Source organism: Sinohyriopsis cumingii, chromosome 15, assembly GCF_028554795.1.
Source record: "Sinohyriopsis cumingii isolate HCF-2022 chromosome 15, ASM2855479v2, whole genome shotgun sequence".
Lineage (NCBI taxonomy): Eukaryota > Metazoa > Mollusca > Bivalvia > Unionida > Unionidae > Sinohyriopsis > Sinohyriopsis cumingii.
Window position 1 is genome coordinate 19546885 of NC_142975.1, and position 22892 is coordinate 19569776.

General features: G+C 35.4%; 1 protein-coding gene across 8 annotated transcripts in view; it reads right to left on the reverse strand.

The window, feature by feature from the left end:
* Window positions 1-1196: 1196 nt before the first annotated feature.
* The window catches only part of LOC149781375 (uncharacterized), a 52375-nt gene continuing 30679 nt past the window's right edge, over window positions 1197-22892 (reverse strand). For 2 of the 8 annotated variants that reach the window (XR_016414696.1, XR_016414691.1), the window contains 2 exons: window positions 5854-6032; window positions 3097-3235 (listed from right to left, as the gene is read on the reverse strand). Coding sequence is in view for 1 of the 8 variants with exons in the window: in XM_089935464.1 (XP_089791590.1) it covers window positions 1552-1576; window positions 3088-3235; window positions 5990-6032; window positions 7552-7625 (290 nt within the window). In the remaining 7 variants the exon portion in view is untranslated. Of the gene's footprint in view, window positions 1577-3087; window positions 3236-5568; window positions 5601-5853; window positions 6033-6652; window positions 6923-7551; window positions 7626-22892 lie in introns of those variants that run through there. The other 6 variants (XM_089935464.1, XR_016414698.1, XR_016414697.1 and 3 more) reach the window with 6 other exon arrangements.

Genomic DNA, 22892 nt, shown 5'->3' on the forward strand with positions numbered 1-22892 from the left:
CGTGACTTCCCTGTATAAGTTCATACGCCTAGCGATGCAGTGTTAACATCGTAATATATACGTATTTGTTTTCTGGCACTGATACAAATTTAAATGTCACCGAATCAACCATCTAGCTTCTTTTTTATTTTTCTACATCAGGCTAGTTTCTTGGCCTCCGTAACAACACTTCCACTTCTTCAGTAGTCAGTAATAAAAATGTGTGACCGGTTTCTTCGATTACATTTATATTAGTTATATATTTGACTTTTGCATGAGGATATCTTTAGTCGGTTAAGTGTTCTGACACCCTTAACAACTGTGTAGCTTCCTTAGGAAAGACCTGTAGAACCTTGTATTCATTCGTTATGGGTTTGTCGTACTCAATTCAGTATGCGTTCTGTATTTCGTTTGCGTATGATAAAATCTGGAATGCCTTATTATAATTTGTAATAAAATATATCATCCCTTTATTCCTGAAGAATTGTATGCATTGTTGCTTCCTGTTTTATGGATTGCCAGCAACATCAGTAGTTTATAATATACCCACTAACCTGTCACTCAGTGAAAATACTGAGCCTGCTCCCAATGTGTATATAACATTACAGACCGACATAAGCAATGTTAGCGATATCAGACCCACTCAGGCTCCTTATCTGCAAATTCGAGTCTTTCTTTCATCGACACATATGAACTTAAAATGAGTGTAGATACTGAAGCAAAATGGAACAGTCATAGTTACTTCAGCACCACTTTATTCGTGCTGACAAACGCATCTTAATGAACCTTGCAGTCGAGGGGAATTCATGGCACAGTTGCTCCATGTATGGGAATAACAAAGTGACGTAAGGATACCGAGGGAAATTATATAATCCTGTGATATTCCAGTAATGGAATACATTTGTTCAACATTATCAAATACGCAACTGGTGAAATATATTATTAGTTGAAAGTTGTCAAGAACTTTAGTTAAAAAGTGTAAAGAATGCATCTTGACCGTATGACCCCTTTCTAGGGGCATGTCTCGAGATGCTACATTCCAAACGAGAGATGAAATGGATCAAGAGTTTTTAGGATATGTAATGAAGAAAACGTGTGACCAATGTGCCAAACCTCTTGACCAGATGGTTAAAGTAATAAACCACACACGCAATAGTAGCAAGAAGATTTGCACGTTACATTAGGTCGTTAAGAGAAAGAAAATATACAAAACAATCTTTATCATGCTTCTTTATTTGCGACAATAAATTCAAGCAATTTAAGTTTAAATACCCATTCCAGAAAACTGAACAAGCTGTACATTTCCGATCTCAAAGGAAGAAAGCAGTGGCTGTAAGCCTTAATTCTTAATTCTTGATTGTATTTCAAGAACATTAATCAGATCATGACAATACATTTGATCTGGGCTGCGGAATGGAAAGTAGTTTTCATCATTTCAATGTACACATTGAAATATTGCTAAAGATTCATTTCCAGGATATTAAAGTACTGCTGCACGCAAGTCAAATTCTTGTGACCCTCTTCTGCTTGGTTCTCGACATAGAAAAAATGCTTAGTCTACGTCGTCTTGAATCACATGGTGAAGACAATGTGAAACCTGCATACATTAAAAATAACTTTGTCAATACATATCTGGTTATATAAATATGCCTGCTTTCATTTTATTAGCTTATCATGCAAAAGAGAAATTGGTATATTTCACTGATTTTTTTGCTTGTCTTCACAGAACTTAATTCAGTGTGTTGAGTATAGGAATAACAACCTGACAGTAAAACCCTATATTTTTTCACTATGATCTGTTTTTTCTTACAAACCAATGTATATTTTCTATTAAGTTTGGCCATGAATAATATTACTGAATCCAAGAAACGCTGACATTTTTGCTTGACCAATACAAATATACCACTTCGAATTACATAATCACCAATGTGTCAACAAAAAAAAAACAAAAAAATATTCAACATCGGCATTCAACATGTGCACGAATAAGACGATGAATGAGCACGGCAAGCAACTTAAACCTAATGTATGCATACGGGTATTTCGCAGTGACACAATGGAACATCTGGAAATTCACTTTATTAATTCCTTTCACTTCTTCAATCTGTATAAGATGGATACTCAGAGTTTCTAAAGAAAGACACTTTTTAATGATACATGTTATCAAATATCATGTTACATAGTTTCTTTTATAGCACAATATTCATTAATAACTGGAACTATATAAGGACTTCAATGCAATCATAATACAAAGATCATGTTGTAAGCCGAAGGGAAAGAATAACAATGCTATATTTCTCACATAATACATGTATATCCACATCCACATCAGACACAATAAAAGGCGTTAATGAAGACTATGGGAAATATGATTACTGCCTTTATTTTATAACAGAACGGTGAAAATAAATTTCTTTTTCCGAAGGCGCTTGCAAGCTATGAATCGATTTTGTATTAACTACCTTGACTTGCGTGTATTATTTCTAGAAACAATTTAAAATGTAAACCTCAGAACAAACCACGCACAAGGTGAGAATTGAAATAGCTTTGCTTCATTTCACTAACAACGGTTAGTCAATATCTATAAACTGTAGCAAAAATACTTGTAATACAGATAACTCCCAACTTACACGTACTTGATTTAACAATGTTTCGCGTTGACGCGAATTAATGTGAACACCCCAGCAGAAAATACATCTCTATATTTCTGTATTATTCCAAAAGCAATATTTTATGCGTTATTCGGGTATATACGCGAACTCCTTACGAGATGCTCAGACTGAGGCAAACGGAGGTACGCGCGGCCGGAGTTCCCAAACGGGATTCTGAAGAAGTTTACTATATGTTTTTGTAACAACATAAATAAAGTACTGGTTGAAAAGGTTTTATTTTGGTACCTTTGGTGTCATATATGTATGTCTAAGCAACGCAACCCCTCATTTTTCTATTATTTCCTATGAGAAAAAAATTCAAATCGAAATGTGCAAATTCGACATACACGAGGTTTCTCGGGAACGCAATATACATGTATGTCGGAATTGTACTGTACACAACATGTTTACATTACAGCAAAACACTGTTAATCATTGCGTGCCAAAAAATAATTACCAGTTTCTTCGGGAAGCAAGTGTAGAACTATAGGTCTGCCATTTGGTCAGACTGCTTGTGTACTGCGTGAAATATTGTGGTTGTTCCATCTTGCCAGCAAACAGACCAGTTCTTGTTGCAATATTGGCATAAAGCAATACCTGATAGCCTGCAATGATACCAAACAATGACAAAGGGTATGACTTGCTCTGTCCATGACTTTCCAAAAACTTACCACGATCGTATCTATGTTTTATGCATGCGGAGAGCAAGAGACTAGTTAACACGATCAAGGCAATTGGAAACGGCTTCATAGAGTAGCCGGAGGGTGTTAGATCCACACACTTTGGCTCATCGCCTGACAACGTTTCTTGTTTTCACTGCTGTTCACTTTTTAAGTAAAGTTGAATGTAGTCCCAGGTTGATAAGTATAGTGCACAATGTAGTATCGAGCGCCAAGGACTTGCTTTTTTAGTGCAGTTAAAGAGGGTCCATCGTATCATAAATGGGTCGACTGGCAAGTATAACGTGACGATGTTATGTTTGAAGCGAAAGACGGTTGTAGTATGAGTGGTTGAAATCGACTAAGAAATCTTACAGTTTTTCCCCACCCACTCCAAAGAAGCCTAGCAAATGAAGAAACACTCGAACCGAGCAAACAATGCATGACGAAACCACCATTGTAGATGAACACTATCAAGAATTACATATGAGAAACGGCACAAAGTCCAGAAAAGCTTCCTCAAGCCTGTTAAGCGATAGCGGCCATTTTGAATTCTATTTGAGGAATATTTTTTCTAACATATAACTCTTTAACATATGGCTCTTTGAAAAATATAAAATGACGGAAAGCGTCTAATGTATGTTTGTGGTGGTCGTTATGATTGAATTAGGTCTGTTGTTTCGGAACATGCAAGAATGTAACGACTGTAAACGGAGGGAAATGACATATCATGGAAACAAATATAAAGTTTAGAAATCCGTATTTATTATCATATTCATTCATGAAAGTCAACATGAACAATCAGTTTCACAGTGTGTATACTGTGAATGGTGGGTCCTCTCTTTGATGGCATTCCGACCGAGTCATACCAAAGACTTAAACCATTAGTGTAACAGATGTCTCACTATGCGCTCAGCATTAAGGGGTTAGTGTTAGGACTGGTCTGCCTGGTGTCCGGATAATGTGACTGGGTGGGACATCATGCTACATGTCTGCGGTATGATGCCTCAGTGCTAGACATCACTATAAACTGCCACACTGCAGAAATTATAGCGATATGACTGAACAATTGTTAAGTTCTTGTTATGTACATTAGATTTAATTTATATTTGATTTAATTTAATTGTTTGTAAGTTTTAAAAATCTTTTTGTTTTAAATTTCATTACATGTCAAAATAATGTAGTTTTGTTTAATAGGAACTCGATATTTATTCAGCAAATGGTTTGACATTGACTCGTCAGTTGTAAACACCTAAAGCTATACGTATCAAGAGCTTATTTCTAAACTTCCCGACTTTGATCTAGAAACCAGTGAGAGAAGTGAACAGCTTTTTATATTTATTTATTCTTGGAGTAAAATGATTGCGTTTTTTTTCCTCAAGGTTATAATGGGGCTACGTGATTTTTTATATGCAAACAGCCTCCATTTCGCAATTCTGGGCTTTCCGAAATTGCACATTCGTTTGAATTATTTTTGGATTTGATTCTTAAAACCGTAAGTTCTTATTTTTTCATTTTGCATAGTGTTTTTCCAGGGAAATAATTTTTTATAAAACAAATTTCAAAGCTTGTTGTTTTCATTCTTTCTTTTGTTACTGTTTATTCGAGCCTAAACACGTAACATAACACTTTATGACTGAAACCTTTTTAAAGCTTCGTTAAAAATCAAAATCACACACACACACACACACACACACACACACACACACACTCTCTCCGGAAATTCAAGATCTGGGCAGAAAAATGAAATGTTAACGGCAATCATTTTCAGGGTTTTCCAATGTTGAATATTTACAATAAGCTACATTTATATAGCAAATTATACTATGAATAAAGTTACTAAGAAAATGGGCAATTTATATTGACGATGACTGAAGTAAATAGTATATAAAACAAATATAAATATAACGAGCAAAGGAGTAATTTGACAGAATCTTAATTTAAAAAAACAAAAACTAAATGTCTAGTAGCTTTTTTTACAACCTCGACCAGCCATTGTTAATTTAAATGTTCATGACTGGTATTCTTTTTTAGAAATCTCAATGTAGGATGTGTAATCTGCCCACTCATATAAATACATGTACATGTCAGTGACTTGAAATATCCATGAAATGCAAAAGCCTAACCTGTATTTATGATTGAAATGCGACAAGAGTTACACACATATCAGATTGTATTTAAAGTCATAAATAACTACATTACAAAAGTTATTCTGCATTTTACCTCAGATTTATGTCATGACGTTTATCTAATAAATCTGATATTTCCTTATACGTGAAGTTTTTCTCAGCGTAGTGCAAGACAAAATTCACTGAAATCAAAATAAAGAATATATTCCATGAGAAATTTTTATAGTTTTTTGTATCATAAATAATTCAACGAATGAACCTTTTATTAAAGTTATCAGTGTGGTAATGTTCAAGCAAATCCAGAAAATTCAGAAATCAGCATTATAACAATAATTAAAATGGCTATATGTCGTGAGGAAAACCCAAAATGTATTATAGACAGAGCGAGCATTCTTACTGCTTTATGCATCAAAGGCTATTTATTAAAAAATTTACATGGCTGCTACATAAGTATTCTGTCTGCAAAACTGGAGAACAAAAATGGCGACTAGTTTTTGCTGGAATGCTAGGAAGACGGGACGTTTTCCTATATCCTTCAGGATAGTATTAAGTAAAATTTCCAATTACGTACGTTGTTTTTCTTCTTTTCCTTGAAAGCCTTCTAACTTTCTGACCTAAGAAATAAAGAAGCATATGAATACAAGCTGCAGAAAGTTTAGTACTCATCGGAGAGTATTGTTCTGTAGAGAGTAAATGAATTTCAGCAATTTTAATTAATTTGTGTAGAATTTATTCTGCCTTTCAAATGACGTAAATAGGGCGTTAATTTTATTCATTGGTAGAACAGTGTTAACGCTTCCACACCTCCAAAAATCACAAACTCGTATTCATTTCACAGAATGAAAGCTAAACTATTTCCCATCATCACGGCCAATTAAGGTATTAAATACAGTAAAATAAAATGAAATGATACACATGATGGATGGATGGAGGGATAGATGGATGTACAGTCATACGGGCTCGTATCATTGCTTACAATTGACCTGTCATACACGTAATATACAATAACTAGTAGTTATTGTCTAGTACAAGTGTTAAAGGTCAATTTTGAGCAACGATACGAGCCCCTGTGTGTACAGTCACAGAGAGACAGAGAGAGAGAGAGAGAGAGAGAGAGTTACATTTCCATTGGCTTATACAAAGTTCACCAGAACATAACTCATAAGCGGTCGCTGTCAGATCTTCATGTAGGATAGTGGAGATCCGATTTTAATCAGATTGAGGTTTTAATTACTTTTCATTCCTGCGTATTGTTTTGATGTTTTTGTGGTTTCGCTGCATAGCCATATGCTGTTAGTCGTTCGTAACTGATATGCCTTGTGAGATATGTGCTTTCCATACATTAACACAAGGTTTTAGCTGTATACGGGCGCATCCTGTACGTCTGTAACTTCTTGTCAAACATTTTGTCCTTGTATATTTAAAAATTGTTTGCATGTAATACGGTATCACATGCCCATGAGTATATATGCTAGCCATTACGAATGTATTTTTAACACTGCATGGAATTGTTTAGTAGAATCTATGTATGCAAATTGATTTCTCTTCATTTAAATTTTAAATATGAATGTGGGTAGGCAGGTAGGTAGGTAGGTTATAGGTAGATAGGTAGGTAGTTACCTATTCTGATTGTTTAAGTGAATTGTTATATTACTCTATTTAGTCTATTTTGTCGATAAGATAGTTCCAACGAGCCCGACTCTAAAAAACGTGCCCATGTCTACTTGCATATTTAGAAATAGCGGCAGATGCGATAGGTACGTCGCGTGAGTATTCTCAAAATAGGGCAAAAGCATAGCATTGTAATAACTGAATTAATAGGACTTACACGTTGTTAAAAAGAGGAAAATGTTGTTAAACGCAGACTGCTAAAAGCCAAATGTCTCCATTACGTTAATAAAACATATAATAGCTTGAAGAGAAGGAAGTGCTAAAAGAAACCTCAATGAAATAATTGTATGCATGAAAGTGAAATAGATGCTCGTCTATCCTATGATATTACGAAAATAAAATTTTATCTAAAATAGCATTTTAAATCAGTTTTACTCTTAATGAAATATTAGTCCAGTAGAGCGCCAGCTTTTTATCTCTATCCGCCCATTGGCGGGTACATTGAATACGTGTTATTGAGACCTTGATATTAACTCCCGACAGCTGGATAACTTCCACAATTAATCCAACTCTTCCAGATTCATCCAGATGCCAGGCTAGAATTCAAAAGATCGAACACGTTTACTTAATCATATGAAGTAAAAGAAGCTTGAAATGACTTTAAGGGTGCAAGCACACGAAAAATCATTACACTTCACCGAGTGACACTCAGAAATGTGAAGCAATGGGCATGTATTAGAGTCACTGTTCATCCCACAAATAACGCTCTCTCTCTCTCTCTCTCTCGATATATATATATATATATATATATATATATATATATATATATATATATATATATATATATATATATATATATATAATTTCTTATGTAAATAACAGTTTGGAATATTTCATGTGACTACGGCCAATCATGTGCCTTATAGATTAACTATAGGTACCAAGAGATCCTATATCGTCCTCTAAAGGTGAAATTCTGATCTCAAAATCTTGTAAACAAGGATGGGCATTTGCGTATGTGGGACATGTACCGTGTACTTATTCATATCAAATGTGCAACATTAAATCAAATGATATATCTGAACATTTATTGTGTACTGTGCGAGTGTCGGTTAACAATTATTAAGCTGAATGGTTTACTGGAATGTGATATCAGCCGATACTACAATACCGCACTCAGTCAAAGTACTAAATTGAAATATGTACCCATAAATAAGCAAATTCAGGATGGAAAGAACATTTTGGCATAATAATTCATACAGCCGTATATGGACCTAAAATATCAACTATAGATACAATGAGATCCTATATAGTATACTGAATGTGAACTTCTGATCCCAAACTTTCTAATATATATGGACATTTGCTCGTGTGAGATATGTAACCATGTTAAGATCTGTTGTACTAAGTTACATTCAAATATGTTTGAACGTTTCTGATATAATGTTTAGAGTGATGGTTAATAATCATTATTAGTAATTAATAATGCATACAGTACATTGGTTCATTAGAATGGGATATCATCTTCTATTGGATTGCTGCAATTCATCAATCAATGTCTTAACCAAACGAACCACAAAATGAAATGAATTTTGTAGTATACATAACAGAAGTAGATCGATTTTATTTATATTGTGTGATTGACCTTTGTCTATAACTGATGGTAGGAGTTTGGATCTACCTGAATAATATCTTTATTTGTGAACAACATATACCGTAGCTACTTTTTACCTGTGATTATATATTATATGTTAAAATTATTAATTTTAGGCAATCATGTGTACTTGGATTTGAGTTCATGACATCGGTTTTTCCATCCGTTATTCCTGTTGTACCTGACGTCATGTTATTAATAAACTTTTAGTAATAGACACGATCTTCTTAAAAGCTTAGAATGTTCTATAAATCATCTGTTGGCTCTCATTCTGGTCCTATGTACTATGTCTTATATGTATTTTAACTTGAGAGGAATCTTTTATTTAAATTATTCATAGGTATTACAAAGTGCTCATTAATACTTTTGGACTAAATCACTTTTTTGGGGGATTATTGTGAATTCATTTGAAGATATTTTGGATTAATTCATTGTGAAACATCAAGATTGTTAGCACATTAACTATTATTGCAGGCTATTTGCACATCAGAACATTCAGAATCGAAATTCATTTGGAATACTATAAGTTCTCTTAAATTTTCAGTTTGTATTTTAAGGAAATACATTCTTTGTGGAAATTTATAAAACTCGTTGGTTTTCGATCTTTTCTGTTCCTAAGTTCAATTTCATGAAGTCGTAACACTTCATTTTGCTGCTTTCTTGCATTCAGGGTAAAAAGACACGGGAAAAGCACATCTGATTCATTTGACCTATACTTCTTTTGACATTAATCATTCTATGACAGTTTAAAATGACTTAGTAGACAACCTGAGTAGGCTCTGCTATAAAGTTTTTATCTCCACCCTCTCATAACGTACCATATAACTATGTTTATAAACAATTACTAAAAGCCATACAAGCAGTCACGTGGTACTATATGCAGTCATCTCATCATATATACATAAATGGACTGCTTGGATTCATAATACATGGTATAAATGATCTAAAGGGACAATACCGCAACAAAGATGTCTTTTTGTGTTTGAATAAAGACAGACATAATTTTGTCTTTCCAAGATATTTTCTCTGGCAGAATTAAAAAAATATTCACCCTTACGACTTGGAGTATATATAGGAATATTTACATGCAGATAATAATGAACATCAATCCCACAGACTCCATACATATACACTTTTTTTTACGTAAATCTTAAAATGTTAATCTTCTTTTCCATTTGGCTTTATTTTTTATTGTAATTTTCTTAAATTTTAATTTCATCGTTCAAGTCAATACCAAGAATACCTGAATTTAACTCTTATATCACCACCAAAATAAGAGGCGAAAAATGCTCTAAAAATAGACTGGAACTACATTCGTGCGTACTAAACCCGAAGTAATAATCCTGACTCGAGTCCACGCACGAACCGTTGAATGGCCGGTATTGATGGATAAATTGAATATGGCGGAAGCCATACACAAATGCGTAGGCAATTAGGAAATAACATTAAATTATTTCCATCTGCGTCGACACCTTTTTTTGCATTGTTATTCTTTCAGCAGATGGGGGCCCCGAGTGGCCGAGTGGTCTAAAGCGCTCTCCGTTACGGATCATTGCCATCTCACCTCTGTCTGCGTGGGTTCGAGTCTCGGATTCGGCTAATGTGGGTATGTGAGAAAGCTTGCCAATAGCTTCTCGAGGATCGGTGGTTCTTTCCAGGGTTTTCCCTGGTTCTTCCTCCACCATTAATACTGGCCGCCATGTATAGCCTATCTTTTGCTGAAACATGACGTTAAACAACAACAACTCTCAGCAGAGCCACATGTGATAAATGAGCGTAGCGAATAACTGCCCATGGCTTGAGACAATGACTTTCATGGTGTCACATTGTCAGTGCCGGATTAAACCCTGTGGAGGCCCTAAGGCCCTTAGGCCCTTAGGCAGTCAAAATATTGCACACACCCCCCCCCCCCGCAAATTATCTCCTAATACGTTTCATAATATTATTTTAATCCGTTGTCGCGAGGCCCCATGTCCGGTGCCAAGTCTGCCTAATCCGGCACTGGACATTGTAATTTCTAAAGATTATCATTTACAGGTATGATAAAAGTTTGTTAATGTGATTATTAATAGGGTCTTAAATGCGAATAATCCTTGACTAAAATAAGCCATCCTCTATAGATAGATTAGTAGTAGCAAATCTGTCGATTTCGTAAAAGAAAGTTCGACTTGGAAAGAGGCAATAAACAATCCTAAAATAAGCGCATCGAATCACTCAGATGGAATCTGTAGATACGAAATTGCAGTAGTCATAGATAATAAACATAATAAATTCAGACATAACTATTTATAATTGTAAATATTCTATTCATCAACTTTAAAAAGAAAATACAAGCACAGGATAATGCAAATTAGAATATGCGTCATATATTAAAGTACGGGTCATACAATCACTGTAGGCGAACTGTACCGACTTATTTGATATGTTACGTATATCTGATTTAATTCATATTGTTTTAATTTAATTACTTGTCAGTTTTAAATTTTTTTATATTCTAATATGCTATTATAATGTAAATTTATTCACTGGAGATGATATTTTTCCAGAAAATCAGTTGACCTAAATCATTCTGTCGTAAACACCAGCTGTTGATCTAATTCCTACCTTGTTTAAAAACTTGTAGCAACCTTCGTAAACAAGTTTTATTTTATTTTAAAATGATTGGTTTTCGTCAGGGTCATTTTTGGTGTATGTGACCCCCCCCCCCCTTCGATTTCGCAATTCCGGTTTTTCCATTGCTGAGCATTTGTTAGTTTTAATAAAGATGAGTAGAGAGCGATTTCTCAGTTTTGGGCTTTATACAGTGATCTAAAGTTATTTTGTTGTAGCCAGATTTTGAGTTATAATTTTCTTCAGATCAGTTGGATTTCAAAAGGATTTATTCTTTTTTCTCTGAAAATATTTTGAGGAGTGCTCACGCAGAAATTTTGGAATGACATTGCTTACAAATTTAATTTGGATTTACATCACCGGAGTGTCATTATTTGTATTTCTACGAGGAACTGTAAAAGACAACAATGTACAGACTACAGCATACGTCATCGTCATCCATCTTGAATTTTCCATCAGGATTCGAACTTGAAATTATTAGAACATTTATTACTAGGATTGTTGCAATTTAATTCGTGGATTATTCTTGGATTATTTTTAAGATTATTCTTGGATTAATTTTGGATTTGATTCTTGAAACCGGAAGTTCTTCTTCTTTTTTCATTTTTACAGAATTTTCCAAGGAAATAAATTATTTGTTAAATTTTAAAAAGCTTGTTGTTTTTACTCTTTCTGAGTTAATGTTTATTCGAGCCTAAACACGTAACATAGAAATTGAGGGCTCGTCCGAGATTTTTGTATTCAGTCTAAACTATTTCGGAAAATATTGGTTTTTGAAATTTGAATTCCCTTAGTTTTTTAAATATTTGGTGAGACTGACAAGCTTTTTCTAAAAAAAATCATCAGAGGTAGAGAATTTGTTTTACATTTTACTCAGGAGTGATTGGACATTTTGAAAATGGAAGTACAGCTTTAAAATAGTTGGAATTAGAGATAAGACATGTTAGTAGTTAAGTGGGGCACATTAGGGACAATGGGACTTAGCATTAAAAAGACCCCTGGGTCAGATTAGGGACAATGGAAATTTAACATGGAGAGAAATCGTGGGTCACTCTAGCGACAAGGGGAATTTAACATGGAACTATAGTGTGGGTCTGTCTAGCGACAAGGGGAAATTAACATGGGAATAGAGTTTGGGTCTGTCTAGGGACAAGGGGAATTGAACATATGGAAATTGAACATGGTGGGTCTGTATAGCGTCAAGGGGAATTGAACATGGTGGGATTGTCTAGGGACAATGATGGTAGAGGGTCAAACACAACAGAGAGAGAAACATACATACACTAGTACAAGCGTGAGATTTATATATAAAGCATTACCAAGACCTGAAATCTTGCTGGGGTGTTCAAAAATTTGCATAATTGTAATGATGCTATAAATAGCTATAATCAAGGAAATGCTCAACGACAAAATGGATGTGACTAAAAGTAACGCTAAAATGACGAAATTGTTCCAGAATTTAAAGGAAAATAAACATATCCCCGAAAATTAAGTTACAATGGTTTAGACTAAAATGGATAAAATTAGTAACTACTTACAATATCAACTTCTGTGACGATCGTGAATAAATGCCTATGTATCTATAATCAGCTGAAATTCCTATGAAATCCCACTATCTATTTATAGCTCCAACTTGTGGGTTTTTCCTTTGGAAAATCCCACTATCTTTTTATAGCCTCAGCTTGAGTGACGTTCCTGTTTATGAATTCTAGTATATATGTATAGCTACAAAATGTGGAAATCCCCAACTCGATATTTATAGTCTCAAAATTTCCAGCGTCAGTGACGTCACTGTACTGAACACTAGGGGATAAATGTCAACAGTGTTGCAAGTGGCTGACCTGAATACACGCTACTGCAGGTAGGTAGGTAGAGTGTATCTGATAGGGATAAAGTGAGTTTTTATAGGGACAAACAGAGACCAATACAGCAGCAGGGAAGTTGTACAGACCAGGTGGCTCAGATAATTTTAACCCTCCCACCAAACATTTCTCCGTAGAAGCCTCAGAAAGCAGAAATAACGCCTCCTACGAAAATTAATCGGCGAAAATCCGACCCGAAGTGCATTTTTAGGCATAAAAAAAACAGCATTTTTTTTTTGGGGGGGGGTATTGTAAAATTTGTTTGTGCCATAATTGAATTATGGTGGGTTGCAATTTTATGAGTAAATTTGATCAAGACCGACTCGATATCTACTACGCGGATCATGAAGATTAATCGTGACAAAACCGTGTGGAGTCGCTTGAGCGTGACTAAAGAAATTTTTAAACTTATTTATATCCATGTCGCCATTGCACCAAGTTTGATGAATATTCCTCAGCGTGTGAGTATCAACGCCATTGAAAACTGATAAAATATTACAATTATCTCTAATTACCTTCGGAATTTGCGTATATCGCTGCGTCACGTAAATCACATCGGTGTTCTTGTGTCGGCCACGCGAGAATATCCTAGCTGGGTTAGTTTGTTTATCCAGCATCACATCGTCGAAAACAACAAGATTATTAGCATCACCGTCTAAACTTTCCACTGATGGAGCTTCATTGATGTCCGTTATAAATTCTATCGTGCCATCCTCAGTATTATCGCTAAATTCTTTTAATACCTGATAACATCGCTGATCATCAACAGACGGCGCAACCAAATACAATTTGTCCCATTTTAACCATCGCATAATCAAATTTAGCAACAATTGCGTTTTTCCAGAACCAGATGGTCCAACGATTATCATTCTAATCGAATTTGGTAATGCCTCGATATGTTTTACTTGCTCGCGTTTTTTTGTGGCTGAAAAATCAATTACATTCATGTTATTAGAATATTATGGATTCATATTGTGTTAAGTGTCGCACTCGAACTGCTACGATAAATCCAATCGAAGTCGTTACACGCAACAACAGAAATGCAATCAAGGGAGAATGTGAAGTTTGCAAGACAATTAAGTTTAGATTTGTAAAAAAAAAAGTAGAACCGGAGGAGACATCGCAACCTCCTTAACAAATCTGCCTGGAGCTCCCTGGGCGAAATATCCCGGAGAGAAACATTTACCAGGATATAATTACTGCGGACCTGGTACAAGGCTAGATATAAGACTTAACGATAATAATCAACCAAATCCTGGCGAGGATCCAGTAAACGCTATCGATAACGCATGCTACTATCACGATCTTGCATATCGCAGCGGAGATTTACAACAAAGACATCTCGCTGATATTAAATTAATTCACGCAATAGATGCTATTTCTGATAAAAATTTCAAAGAGAAATTGGCAACTTGGTTGATAAAAGGAGCAATGAAAGGTAAATTAGTACTAGGTGCTGGTAATTTATAATGGAGCAAATATATTATTCTCCGCGAGGATTTTGGCGAGGAAAATCAGCAATAGCCAAACTTGCTAAGGCAGCAAAAGTAAAGCAATCTGTCGCTGAATCGTGGCTATCGAGGCAAGCGGCCTGGCAAATTTATCTTCCTCCGCCTAAGAAAATATCATATGCGAGTTTCTCTGTCAGCGTCCCTAATGAAGTCCATCAGGCTGATCTTATGTTTCTTCCTTACGATACCGTCGACGGAGTCACATATAAATACGTGTTGACGGTTGTTGATATTGCAAGTAGGTACAAGGAAGCGGAACCGTTATCGAATAAAACAGCAACAGATATTGCTAAGGCGTTTAGCGAAATTTATTCACGATCTCCATTAACATGGCCGAAGCTTCTCCAGGTTGATCCAGGTCGAGAATTTCTTGGCGCAGTTACTTCATTGATGAAAAAGAATAATGTTAAAATCCGTCGCGGTATTGTAGGTGTTCATCACAATCAAGCTATCGTTGAAAGATTCAATAAAACTCTTGCAGAACGATTATTCGGATATCAGTACGCGAGAGAATTTATCCAAGATAAACGATCTCACGATTGGGTAACAAGATTACCTCACGTGATTAACGCACTAAATAACGAAGTAACACGAACAATATCAATGAAACCCGCAATTGCAATTACAAAGACAAAAATACCACTAAAGCGAGATTCTACTATTCCACCTGTGTTAGGTAGCGTCACGGTCAGATATTTATATAAGGAGGGAGAAGCCGAAGGTGGCAGAAAAAGAGCAACTGATCCAAACTGGAGTGTTACGACACATAAAATATCAGCTGTAACAAGATCATCAGGAAGGCCAGCGATTTATTTTCTAGATTCACTAGCGCCACAACGCGGATTTACCAAAGAAGAATTACAAATAATACCAAAGGATACTCAATTACCACCATCGTCGTTAATGTGAAATTTAATTCTACCTAACTGAGATAATTTTCTTACTCGAGACACGGCCAGATAAACTAAATTTGACCAGGAAATTCTATCATCGACGATCCAGACCTGGCCATCTACTGTTAATCCCTGTGATGAATGTATCGTTGCTGCGTATCCGAGTTTCCATGGCGATCTTTCTGCGTTTATTGCATCATTGACAAGATTAATATCAACGAAAATAATATCATTCAAAACTAATATTTTTTCTTCTCCACATGGCAAAATAACATTGATATTTTGTTTTCTAGTATCAGCTGGCCTGTAGCATAACGGAACTTTCAACGTTGGAAATTTCTCGCAGTGAAGTTTAAATAATATTTTCTGAATAACATCGCGAACAATTTTTCTGCTAGCAACAATCAGATGATCTGGACGCCACAAAGTTAGAAAATTATCCATCGAAGTCTCGTCTATTATTTTTCTCATTATATCACATTGAATTTTATTAGGTTGCAACCGAATCAGTTTTTTAAATTCAGTCAGTAAATTATCATTGGATCTATAATCAGCGTCAATCTCTTCATAATAATCTACAAAATTTCTAAGCCATCCATGAGGAGATTCACCATCAATAGGATCAGGTTGTCCATGATCGCCGCACATTATTACTGCGGTATTTTTTTCTTCTAGCCAACTCAGGAATGATTTTAACACAACTAAATTTACTGTGCAAATTTCATCAAATATTATAATCTTATTGATATATTTGTTTCCCATTCGAGCCGGATCCCACAATCCACCACTATATTTGAAATAATTGTGATAAGTACAAGAACTAACGCCACGCTGTTTTATTTCTCGTGCTAATCTGTGTGTTGGAGTCAACACGATCATATCAGAGTTTGAAAATAAGTTTATTGCTCGTGTTGTTTTACCACTGCCGCCAGGACCATTTAGGTAAACGAATTTGTTTCGTGAAATTGGATCAAACACTGATACTGCTGTTGATACTTCATCGCATTTATCTTTATGAAATTTATCGCAATCTTCTACATCCGCGTCCTCACAATAATCTAGAATATCCTCGTTTTTTATTCTCCAAGTTCCCCAAGAACCATCGGTGATTAAATTTTCTAATCTGCACTGATATTTCTTATCAATATAAAATGAATCCGTTGCAACCCTTACCGCGATATCAGCAAATTTATTTATCATTGATAGCAGATTGATACTCACATAAGCGAGCATCGATGATCTTAAATGAGTATACTGCGCTGATTCTCCATCGAGATAAGTTATCACGGTACCTAACTTCGTTCCATCAATAATAATATTTTCTCTGTTGCAAAATATTCCACGCGATACTGTATCAGCAATAATAAAATCCATCTCGGTATCATTGATAAATAACCTAGCGTGGCGATGTTTATGATCAACTGATCCTCCTTGAGTAAATTTACCAATTATTTTTCTTCCAATATCTTTCGCGTTCTCACAATCCGTTGGCAACCACACCTCGGTTTGCTTTCTATATGATATAATTGCCTCGCTTACCGTCAACGATATTAACATCGATGAATCCAGCATAAATCTCAACAATACCGTAGGGACCCATCTTCGTTGAGATAAATGCCGACCAAACCAAATATAACAAATTTTATGCAAATTCTCAGCAAGTTCAAACGAAGTAACATAAGCGAATCCGGTCATGACAAAATCAGGTAACGGTCCGTTAATTGCCACTCTTGTCATCTCGTTGGTAGGATGGCCAAATTTAACAAAGTAATTTGCACAATCGCCATACCCAAGGAAACTTCCAGGATAGCATGCGCTCATATCAACGGAAATCATATCTTCGAAATAATACTTGGTATTCCATAATCCTCCATGGCCGTATTCGATACAGCTAAGTTGAATATCATTAAGAAATTCATTTCTTGTAGGTTTCCACGAATTTCTTTCTCTAGCAGCGTGAGCAGCAACAGACGGAACAGTAAAGCAATTTGTCAGTAACTGATCTGGATTTGACGAATACTTCTCCGCGATATTTTTCATCGATTCATGTAATATTTCATCTCGGTAAATATCTCCGCGTGGTAAGATAAATTGATCGTATCTTTCTTCGCTAGAAAATAACCAAATCGATATTGGATCGGACTTGGCTAATAGTTTGATAAACCTAAACATTGCATCGGAATTGTCTTTCCCAGATTCCACGGGATAAAACTTAACAACACGATCTCGCGGAAATATCATTACCGACTGACTCCACGCATGTGAATTATGATCAACAATTTCGATTGGTGTTCCTCGAGAATTATACGGCGATGAATATAATATTTCACCCGATAGTGTTTTAACCGTAATAGGAAATTTAAGTTTCTTACTTAACGCAGCAACATCATCGATTGATGCGCCATCAGCAACTGTCTTTGCCCATGAATTAATTTTATTCAATCTCAATTGAGTCAGACCAGATCCGCGACGAGCATTCCTCATATGCTCGATAACTCGTTCAGCTACACAATTTATTATCGGAGATTCCCTCATCGTAGGTAGGTTTTTCACATCAGGATTATTATTCAGCCGATAAATTCCATAAACAACAGCACTAGAAGGATACGCCCTAGCATAATAAGGACCATCAATCCCTAGTAGCAATCCTGGTTTCGAATTTTTATCAAGAACAACATTTTTCTTACCGCCACGTACTGGATCTCGTTTATCACGAATAATCCAAATATCATCGGGCATTTGTGCAATAAATTTTATTCCGAAAATAAATCTCTCTTCTTTGTGTGAGTTTTTTATATGTTCGATTATCTTCTTCGCTCGCTCCAGATTCATCGTAGCATCAACGAAATTAGTTTTCCATGTCGACCAAACATGAATCGCTCCATCATCAAAAAATTCCTTCTTCGCACTATCAACTTCAGGAATGATATATTCTGCCTCATCAAGATCAAATAAATCCATTATTATATTTTAGACAAATATCTAAATATAATGAAGCAATGCGCGTGGATAACAGTTGGATCAACAAAATCATGCGATAAATCCTGTAGAGGTGAATATTGCGGTGCTCATATATACGAAGTTCGACGAGGTAACAAAGGACCACAGCGATGTTTAGTTTGCCAAGTTGGCATTCGAGGAAAGACAAGATTATGTTTCTCCTGTGGAGGGAAAAAATATCGTGAGTTACGGAGATATTATGAAAAAAGATCCTCCTCGGTAATAAAATGCGAAGAAGATTATATTAATCGTTTCAAAGCAAATTTCGATTTAAACAAAGAGAATATCATATATGGAAATGAAATCAGCGATTCCCATGAGTGAATATAAATCGCATCCCATCATCGAAGGTTACGAAGCATCTGAGGATGGTAACGTTAGAAACATCAAAACAAAGAAACGTGTTGGTAGTATTTGTAATTCGGGATATCTCAAATTTACAGTCCATAAAAGAAATGAAAGAACAGAATGTTATTCGAATCATAGATTTGTGTTCGAATGCTACAAAGGACCAATAGAGAGAGGACTTGTTATCGACCACATTGACGGTAATAAACTTAACAATAAACTTTCCAATCTGCGCGCGGTAACCCAGAGTGAAAATTCAAGATTTGGTAATAACCGTGGATTTCCTAATTATTCGAAGACTGTTAAATCAGTGAATCAGGCAACAGGTGAGGAAATCGCGTTTACATCGATGAGTGCAGCAGCAAAACATTTCTTTATTGAACCACGATCAGTACAATTTGTGGCAGAAGGAAAATACAACGCAACATTTTCTTATGATGCTGATTCGTGGATCAAATTCTCCTATGTACCAATAATATTTGATTCGGAGAGTGACGAAGAATAATTGAATATCTCCGCAAAACAAAAAAAAAGATTAATTTTGAAAATTTCCCTGGATTTTATTTATTTTTTTCCCACGGAGACAGATTTGGAAAATCTCACTTGCGATTTAAAAATCAGGAATCAGAGATTCTCACGATTTCACCAAAAGATTGATACTTACAGTTTCTCCTCGTATATCAAGTAAATTTCCTTTCTGATCCGTTAGTTTGAAATTTATTCTTGACAAAAATCGATTATGACATCGCAGGTAAAACGGATTCATTGGCTCCTTGATTATCAAATAACCGGGAGATGCGCTAGGTGAAAATGAATACAATACAAATCCCTGATTCGCTTGATTCGACACTGACGAATCAACATTATAGCTACCCTCGACAACATCCGCGTGAAGATAAATCGCGATAACATCCGTTATATTAACGATACCCGGCGAGATATGTCGTCCAAGTTTGGAAGGATCATTGTTGTGTTTAAGAATCAATTCTGAATATATTTTTTTGGTCCATGAAGCATGTAATTTTGGAAATAAATCATCAATGGTATCAGTGACGGATTTTCTCATCGCATCAAAATCAGAATTGGGAAATTTGAAATTTGGCAGTGTTTCCTCGGTTAATTCAAATACTCTCATGAATTTTTGTTTCTCACCCGAGTTCTTGATCAACTCGAATTTGCTAATAGGAAGAACATAGTCGGCAATTGATATATCGTCGACTATCGCCCGAATAAACATATCATGATAATATTCAATATCATTCGCAAGTTGATTTAAAATCTTCACGTGCTTTATAATTTCGCTACATGAACTAGATTTATTTAGGATGCATTCATGAAATGATCCGCGCAATAAATTTAATTGTAATTCGTGTTCTTGAATAAACTCGTCTAGAGTTCTTCTTACCAAGATACCGTCTATGGGGGCTATTATCCTGTTAATGTGGGTAGCGTCGAAGATTTTCACATCTGGGGGGATTTTAGGAAGAGGCAGCCATGAGAGAATTCTTTCGTTAATAAAAGTGAAAGCGAACATTACTAGGTTAAATTTGTGGTTATTCATAAGATTGATGGCGCTGTGGATCAGAGGCTTGTGTTTGATATCTCCATACCATCCTTCGTCGGTTGTAAAATCTTCCTTTTTTGGTTCCGGTATTTCTGGAAGGGTTTCATCATACCAACCTGGAATAATAACATCCGATTTCTTTGGTTCTGCTAGAGGTGCAACCTCGGGCCAACCTAATACGGTTCTAATCGACGATTGGTAAATATCAACAATATACGGCGATTTTACTTCGATGATCGATGACAATGTTGGATCATGTGAAGATATCTTTATTCCCGGAGTAGCATCGCCGGTTAAATTTGATATTCTAGTGGTAAACTCATTATTCAGCTGATCAATTTCATAACTGCCCGTTGGTATACCAACAACGATCCAATCCGGTGTTCCATCGGGTTTATTCTTATTTGCAAAAACTAGTGAATTATTTGACATCAAATTACCGAATGATTTTGATCTAACATTGGGCCAGCTGTTGTAGACACGCAACTGTGTTAATGCAATTTCGCTAACGTTAATTGGTGTTGAGAAATTAATGCTAAACTCTGGTTTCGTTGAACTTAGCGATATTAACGTTGTTGTTGGTGGTGTCGTGTTTGTCACGATCTGGGCTAACTCGGACATTATTAATATTCATTTGTTCAATCTCCGAGTAAATACTAATCATTGAAGAAAATTCTAGATCGGATATAATACCGTCATTAAGACTTTCAGAAAGTAACAATGATAACTTCGAGTACGCATCATTGATCTTAGTTAGTTTATTTTTGTACGAAGATAATTTTTCACTTGTGCACGAGGATATTTTTTTCGCGATGATATTAAGAACACCCGCGATTGCTGTTGTTGACGAGATTATTATTGTTGCTGCAATTGGCGCTATCATTGTTACCGCGGATAATATTATTCCTGCACCAACAACCACGGCCGATACCGCGTACACTGCAACATCAATGATAACTAATTTGCGCTGGTATTTATTTATTTTTGTTTGATAATCGTCAAGTTGTTTTCGCAACGAATCCTGCCATGATCGCGCCTGATTGTAACGGTAATCCGATGCGGTCATTTATTAGTATCTTACGATAACAATTATCCAGTCGATTTAATTTGTTATAAATAAATCAGTTTGTAAATTAGTACCAACCTCGGTCAATCCTGATAAATATTCGAAAATTGCAAAATAATCCACCGGTTCTGTGATAGTTCTATCTGGTGGTTCCATATCGAATAATGCTCTACTATTTTCAACTAATGAAACAATAAAAAATCCAGGACGAAATTCATAAATTTTACCTTGCATTGGTTTTATTTTAAATTCGACATCGGATATAATATGCACTCGATATATACCAGTAATTGGTGCCCTGAAGAGAAATACACTAGTATTGGGGTACCAAGTAAAATTATATGTCTTTATCACAAATGGTACATGACAATCGATCTTTTTTGTTTCTACCTCCGTTGGTATCGAAATTCGTGATAATTTTCCAAGGTTCATTGACGATATTTTTGTGTTTAAATCTTGAATTTTTTCATCGTACATTGATGTATCTAACTTTTGACGCGCTAATTCACGTACCACGTTAATTTCATCGTTGATGGATTTTATTTGTCCTTGCATCGCGTTAATTCCCCTGGTAAATTCAGGAACAACAACATTACCGAGTTTAATAATTTCCTCGTTGATTTTTTTGTTGAGATCGTCGATGGATGGTTTCTGACCCATCGAGATATTTACTTCGTTAATTTCGGCAAGAATATTAGTAATTTCCTCGTTGATTTTTTTTATTTTTTTGTTGAGATCGTCGATTGATGTTTTATCGATTTTCTGACTCATCGAGATATTTACTTCGTTAATTTCGGCAAGAATATTAGTAATTTCCTCGTTGATTTTTTTTATTTTCTCGCTGAGATCGTCATCGGCTTTCTTATTTGCTAGTTCGTTTGCGGCGGAGGAAGTATCACTGGATGTTTTTATATTCTCGTCAAATTTTTTGCTAAATTTATCTAAAACATCGTCAAGTTTTTTAAGGTCGTTATTTAGCCTATTAAGTCTTTTTGTCATTCTATCCTGAAGATCGTCGTGTAATGCTTTATCGGCCTTCAGGGGTAACTTTGCTATAATATCGGCGATATCAGCAATAGATTTTAATACCATCTCCGATTGGCGAGTAAATTGACTAATGTGATCGCGGTATTCGTCTCGCTTGATTATGTCAGTTATTTTAACGTTACTAGTTTGTAATCGCCCTTCTGCATTTTGAAATACAGCAACTTCGCCAGGATCCACCTCTGACAGCGATAAAAGATTATTAATATCACTCTTGGTTGCAAACTTTGATGTATCGATGTCGACTGCGTCTTTTTTTTCTTTTCTGAAGAGAGACCTACCGTAAATGTCAACCATGATATTTATCTACG